Below are 7,835 nucleotides of genomic sequence, written 5' to 3'. Positions count from 1 at the left end.
AGTGGATAAATGCAATGGAAGAGAAACTAAGATCCATGAAAGATTATAACGTATGGGAACTTATTAAATTGCCATCAAGAGTGAAACCCATAGGTTGAAAATTGATATTTAAAACCAAAAAGGATTCACATGGCAATATTGAAAGATATAAGGCTTGTCTTGTTGCAAAGAGTTTTACTCAAAAGCAACACATTGATTACAACGATATTTTCTCTTCAGTCATCAAAAGAATCTTTTAGGGTAATCATGACACTGGTAGCTCACTTTGATTTAGAGCTACACTAGACAGATGTAAAAACTGCATTTTTCAATGGAAACATTGATGAGATGATTTATATGGTGCAACAAGAAAACTTTGTATCTCGTAGTTCAAAGTTTATGGTGTGCAAATTGAAGAAATTCATCAATGGTTTCAAGAAAGTCTCTCATCAATGGTATAAAAAATTATATGAAATAATTACCTCCTTTGGCTTTGAGGTGAATATAGTGGAAGATTGTGTATAACACAAGTTTAGTGGGAGTAAGTCTATCTTTCTGGTGTTATATGCCGATGAAATACTCATAGTAAGTAATGATGTAGATTTATTGCATGACACTAAGAGGTTTCTCAAAAAGAATTTTGAGATGAAAGATCTTGGGGATGCTTCATTTTGTATTAGGAATTGAAATACTGCGAGATCATTCTCAAGATATTTTGAGATTGTCACAAAAGAACTACACTAAAAAGATTTTGAGTAGATATGGCATGAAAGATTGGGCACCAGGAGATACCCTAGTTGCTAAAGATGATAAATTTCATTTAGGTCAATTTCCCAAGACTATACTCGAGAATAAAAAGTTGCAGAAGCTTCCCTATGCATCGACTGTTGGAAGTCTAATGTACGCTTCAAGATATTGCATCCATAGTTGAAGTGTTAGGCAGACATTTGAGCAACCCGAGGATGGATCATTGGAAAGCAGCCACATGGGTTATGAGGAATTTTATAAAGAACAAAAGATTATATGCTCACTTATCGAAGATCAGAAGTTTCAGAGATCCTTGGATATTCTGATTCTGATTGTGCTGGATGCCAAGACACTTTGTGATCCACTTCAAACTATGTCTTTATGTTGGCTGAAGGAGTTGTATCTTGGAAATGTGTTAAACAAATATTTATGGCTTCTTCTACCATGGTTGTAAGGCTTATAGCATGAGGCGTCCAATCATGGAGTATGGTTGCAAAATTTTGTCATTGGACTGTGGATAGTGGTTGGCATAGAAAGACCAATAAGATTAATTTTGTGACAATAAGTTGGTAGTGATTTATTCCAACAACAATAAAAGTAAAATGAAGTCAAAACATGTAGACGTGAAGTTTCTGGTTATTAAAGAAAGAGTCCATAATGGTCAAATTTCGATAGAATACATAGGAACAAACTCTATAGTGGTAGATCCATTGACTAAAGGTTTACCACATAAAGTTTTTCATGAGCATGTTGCTCACATGGATATTAGTCACTTTTTTGATTCTATGGTTTAGTGGGAGTTATTATTGAGGATGTTCTTTGACCTTATTTTATTTATTTTCTATATAAAATAAAATTGATGGTTTATGTTTCATTATCTAAACTTGTTTATCATGCATGCAGTTTGGCATAAAGATTTTATGAATGATCTCACTAAGGAATTTGGACCAATTGGAAATAGGCATGATTTAGATCACTTTGCATATAATTTCCATACTATCCATCCACACTTGATCTACGTCATTGAATGTATTGGAATTGGTGAGCAAGGAAGGTTTCGTTACAAGGATAGTGACGAAAACTGCCTTGATTCTATGCTAATATAGAAGATGGACCAAATTGAACTAAAGGGGAATTCTATTATTGAAATAACTTGTTTATGTGCGCTTAAGTTTTATGTGATTTAATTATATCAGGTACATAGACATAGCCCAGGTAGGAGATTGTTAGACGCCTTTAAATAATAATACGTTTAATTAAAGTATGAGCTATGTATGTAGATTAATAATTTATCACATTCGATTATTTTTTAGATTGAGTCATATTATGTGATCTAATTAATTAAGGTTCTAGATTCCTAATTGAGTATGAACTTAATGGGCAGAAACTCATCCTTAGTTAACTAGGGTTTAATGGGAACCTTAATTAAACTAGTATATAAAGAGACCTTAAGACTATGATCCCCAATATACCAAAACAATAAGCACCCAGTCTCTCTTGAATCCCATCTAGAGAGAGATCCGCACTTAGGGCATTCGGTGTTTTGGTTGAGAAAGACAATAATTACCTAATAATTCCCGTCAATTTTGCAATGAAATTCGGTATGTTATTATTGACAATTTAGCATGAATGATCACAGGGTTATATCTATACAATATAAACTAAAGTAATTATGTTAACAATATATTCCCATGATGAAATTGCATCAAGTTGGAACGATTTCTTTCCTCTACATTGGCCTCATTGATCACCTCTATGTCTAAGTAAACCAATGTTCTTTCACTCAAGATATATTCGTCTAAGAAGTGTGACTATCTCGAATCAGTCATAATCCATCAAGTACTAAATTACCGGTTTATTCATTATTTGAGTTCAACATGTATAGGTGACATTTGAACTACCAAAGTTTTGTTCGAAAGATATATGAAGTCTTATACAACATTGACCTTATACTGAAAAAGGACGACCCATGCTTAAATTGGTATACATATTGACATTAGTTTTTCTTTTAATAACAAAACACTATCCCTTTTATGCATGAAATATATTCTCATGAATTGGAAATATCCTTTTAATTATAGTTTGAGTTGGGTTAGAATCATATGTATCAATATTTTACGTACATTTTTTTTAGTAAATATATTTTAATTACCTTACATATTAATCAATATACACAATATAACTTTATCCAATATGCATATTCTTGTACCTTCTAGAACAAATTAGCCATTCATTACGATGGAAACAAATATTATTGATGTTCCGTCAATATACATACGCACATATTAGCGTATTTTGCCCTTGCTTTTCATATAAAATTTAAAGTCTAATGTTTAATTTTCATCCTAACATTAAAAACATAGATTGTTATTTTAATGCCGAATAGTAACTAATTTTTACGTGGAGTAAAGAACCAAAATAATAATAATAATAATAATAAATAAATAAATAAATAAGTAAGTAAGTAAAGCAAAGGTGTTTTTTTTTTTTTTTTTTTTTACAAAAGGTAAATAAAGCAAAGGTTATCCTTTTGGAATCATTGATCAATAATAGAGTAATAATTAGCAAAATTATGTCCAAAATGGAAATCCCAAATTAATTATAAAGTCTGTTTTATATAAAATATATATATATTTATATAAAAAAAGCAATCCAACGTTTCAAAATTCCTTACATATATATTTATGGAAAGGAAATTTTCACATATAAGAATCGCATTATTTTTCACAAAAAAATAAAATAAAATAAAATAATAATCACATTAATCACAATTTTAAAAAGGAAAGTAAAGAAATATATATGGCTAAACAACACAGATTAGTTTTTCATTATTGTAATTATTTCTATAGATTTAGGATCTATTTAGATGGAGTGATTGATTATATGAAAAATTCATTATTATTTTATACTTTTGATAAAAATTATTTAAAATACACTTCAAAAATGTTTTTAAACTATTTAAAGTGGTTATCAAAAACTTCAATTTTTTAAAATGAAAAATTCATTTCGAAATTAAAAACTTTAAAAAGTTTAAACAAACTAAATATTTGTCTAAAAAAAGAAAAGAAAAGAAAAGGAATAGTAAATATTTATTCCATGCACTCTCAATTTTAATCGATTCTAATTTATGTAATTTAAAAGGTTCAACGATTTTTAATCTCCTAATTTCAATAAACATTAGAAGGGAGAATTTCATATAATAAGAAAGAAAATCATATAATTTGATAACCACTTGATTTTGGGTTTTTACTTTTGAAAATTAAATATATTTTTAATTCTCAAAATTTGACTTAATTTTAAATTGTAGTAGTGCATATAAGCTTAATTTAAAAAAAATAAAATAAAAATGGAGTTATATTTTTTCAAATTTCTAATCAATTTCTTGTGTGAAAATTAACATCAAATTTCTAACCTCGGAATCCAATTATATGCTTTATGCCATATATTTTATTATATAGCTCATATGTCGGCGACTATTTAAAAATTTTATTGAAAATAAATAACTAAATTTAGACTAAAATGTTAAAATAATAATATTTTAACTTTTTATACATAATTTTCTTCAAACCCAAAATGAAAAAAAATATATTGTATTGTATAAACAAAAGGAAATATCATGTGAATGAAATTGCAATAGAAAAAAAATTTAATGGATCAAACAAAATAAATAAGAACAGTTTGCATATTCAAGACATTGATAATATTTAAACCAAAGAAACTCTAAATTAAAATAAATTTTAAATTAATAAAACCATTAAAGCAGAAGAGCAGCAGCCATGGCATCAATAGCCACCGATGCCACCACCGAGAATCTATTATTAAAGGCGTCACTCTTCGCTTTCGACGGCGCCGGTGCTTCCGGTGGCGGTACGGCAATCCACGATGGAGATGGAGACGGAGATGGAGATGGGCTCTTCTGCAGCGGCAGGGAAACTGGACGCTCAGTTGGTGCATGGTGGTGGTGCGGCGGCAGAACTGGAGTGGGCGACGGTGTCGGGGGCGGAGACGACGGTGGTGGAGTGGGTTTGGATTCATGCGACGGCGTTGAGGACGGAGGAGGTTTGGTGATGGGGGTCCATCTCCAGGGAGGGGAAGGGGAGGCCGGGGGAGTGTGCAACGGCGCTGGTGACGGAGCCGGCGCCGGAGCCGCGGCGGCGGAGAAGAGCAGCGCCGCCGCCAAGAGGGCGTTGAGAAGGGCAGAGTGAGGCATGGTTGAGAAGGGATTGGTTTTTTACGTAAAGGGTTTTTGGAGATGGAGAATTAAGACGAACCATATAAATAAGAGAAATTTTGGGCGGATTTACATATTGTGTATAATTTTGGGTAATATATGTAAATTTGATAATTGGTGTGGCAAGATAAAAAGTTTCCTTATGTAAATATATTGTTATCAGTATCAAGCCAACACAGACTAGGAAATTATATACAGGATTAGTATTATGATTTTTCTTTGAAATTTTGTAATGGGGAGCAAAATTAGGCATAATATTTGTAAATATAGCCATTTTTTAAAACAATTGCATAAATGACAATTTTTCATTTTCCAAAATTGCCCTTGCTGTAAGTTTTAACAGTCTTCCTTCTTGCCTTTATTTTCCTTTTTCCCATTGGGCTATTTGATTTCACCGTGTGTTAAGGATGTCTAATATACATAGAGAGTCTCATATTTTTTCTTCATGTCTTCCTTTTATCTCTTTTTGTCATTGTTTCAATTCTTTAATAGCTTATTGTAATGAAGCTATGCTCCTTCCAATAGGTTTTTTTTTTTTCTTCTTATTCTTTTTTTTTTTCCTCTTAAGCTCAATTTCCATCTCCATCTCCTTTATTGATAGCTCCGTGAAATGTAGGTAATATTTTAATCGAGTTTTTGCTTAGTTAGAAGCCATGAAACAACCAAAAAAAAAAAACTAATCTTCATGTTAGATAAAGGAAGCTGTCAGGGATACTATCGGTGATAGAACCTATTACTGATAACATGTTATCAATGATAGAAACTATCACTAATATCATACTATTATTGTTATATTATATCATTGATTGTATATTTTTAGATATAATTTCTATCTTTGATAAAATGATATTAGTGATCTCACTGATATCATGCTATAAGTGATGGAAGCTATATCACTACTATCATACTATTAGTGGTAGCTTCTATCATTGATACATTCTATTCGATGGCTTTCCTGTAAAATTTAAACAATGTCATTGGTTGACGTTCTTTCTTTCTCGATTAGATCTAAACCAGCAGGGCAGAGAGATTAAAGGGATAAAAGAAAAAAAAATAAGTTAAGAGAAAGGGGTAAAAGTAAAAACGAGGGAGAGAAATTGAGAGAGAGATGTAAACAATTATGTTAATGCAGTCTTAATGGCTGATATTATCATAAGACTGCAATGTGGTTGACTAATTTTATTATAGGCAAAACTTGAGCAACATGTTGTGCAACATGTCAAAGACATTGTTCTTAATATTGTTACATATTTGACAGTAGATTGTGCATAATATTTTTGCCCTATATGTCTGCGTGATTTGTAGATTTTCATATCTACCTTCCTCTTTTTTTTTTCCTATAGAGAATATTTATTCACTCAAGAAATATATTCCCATAGCTAGCCTTATTTATATCGTACTCTTATTCATTTTTAGGGTTAGCAGCCTAATTAGAAAAGTGTGTATTGAGAGTTTTGAGCTTAGGGTTTGTCTAAATCTTAATCTTCATGTATTCTTACTGAAAATCTTTGTATGTGTCATTGAGAATTTTTGTTCAGCAGTCAATATAGAAAATGAGAGGAGTTTGATTTGATATTGTATTTAGGGGAAACCTAAGTACGTTGAAGATGATGAAAACTCATATTTAGGGGGAGCCTAAATATAATGAATGTGTGGGGATCTCACTCTTAGGGGAATCTAAGTATATTGTATTGATGGGATCTCGTACAAAGCATGAAGAAGCATTATTGTGGAAGTGAGAGGAGCTCAAACTTAAGGGAAGCCTAAGTTAAAACTGAAGAGGAAACTATACGTGAGTCACTGAAGAGGGAGTCTATCAGATAAGTACTTTCATTGTAATTACTAAACTCTTTATAGTGAAGTTTTGTTCCACCGGGCATACTGCCCTCCAAAACATAAGTATTTTTTACACGAAATTGGGTGACCAATCTCTATGTCGTTATTTTTCTGTTTGCTTTCATGTTGCCCATTTGTTATACATATTGTTTGTGACATCGTACTTAACATTGTATTCTATGTTAGATCCACCTAATTTTTAAATTGGTATCAAAACAGGTTGACTGCTAGTTTATTGAGTATTATATGGAGTCGATTAGGGATGGTGGATCAATTACTTGTCCTCTTGTTTTAGATTGAACGAATTGGTATCAGAGTGGGTTGACTGCTAGTTTATTGACTGCAAAGCTCGGATGATTGCTTTTCTCAAATTTATTGATAGCAAGTCGTGGAAGGCTGTTGTGACTAGATGATCTCCTCTTCAAGTTGTTGTAAGAATGGAGTTTTCAGACCAAAACCAGAAAGAGATTGGACAAATGCTGAAGATGAAGTATCATTACGAAACTCTCATGTCTTGAATGCAATCTTTAATGGAGTGGGTAGGAACATACTCAAATTGATCAATACTTGTGTTTCAACAAAGGAATTTTGGGATATACATGTTATTTCTGGGAAGGAACATCAAAGGTGATGATGTCAAAGCTACAGCTTCTAACTACCAAATTTGAATCTCTGAAGATGCTTAATGATGAAAATTTTGCAGAGTTTAACATGCATCTTTTGGACATTGCCAATGAATCTTTTGCCCTCGGAGAGAAAATTTCAGAGGAAAGCTTGTTCGAAAAGTTTTATGCTCCTTACCTAAAAGATTTGATATTAAGGTCACATCTATTGAAGAGGCCGATGATATTGCAAACATGAAAGTTGATGAACTGTATGGATCCCTTAAAAAAATTTAAATGTCCCTTCAAGGTGAACTTGAGAAGAAGTCCAACGGAATTGCACTACAATCCTCAGTGAGCAATGAAATTTCTATGAGCAAGAACAAAGAAACTGATGAAAATCTTGTTGAATCAATTTCCTTTATGACAAACCAGTTTGG

General features: G+C 31.7%; 1 protein-coding gene across 1 annotated transcript; it reads right to left on the bottom strand.

Annotated features, from left to right (window-relative positions):
- Positions 1–4,480: 4,480 nt before the first annotated feature.
- Positions 4,481–4,936, bottom strand: LOC120077298 (anther-specific proline-rich protein APG-like). Its single transcript, XM_039031185.1, has one exon. The coding sequence runs from the start codon at positions 4,934–4,936 to the stop codon at positions 4,481–4,483; it is 456 nt and encodes a 151-aa protein (XP_038887113.1).
- Between the last annotated feature and the right edge of the window lie 2,899 nt (positions 4,937–7,835).

The sequence above is a fragment of the Benincasa hispida genome, chromosome 5, assembly GCF_009727055.1.
Source record: "Benincasa hispida cultivar B227 chromosome 5, ASM972705v1, whole genome shotgun sequence".
Lineage (NCBI taxonomy): Eukaryota > Viridiplantae > Streptophyta > Magnoliopsida > Cucurbitales > Cucurbitaceae > Benincasa > Benincasa hispida.
This window is presented reverse-complemented; position numbering and strand designations above follow the sequence as displayed.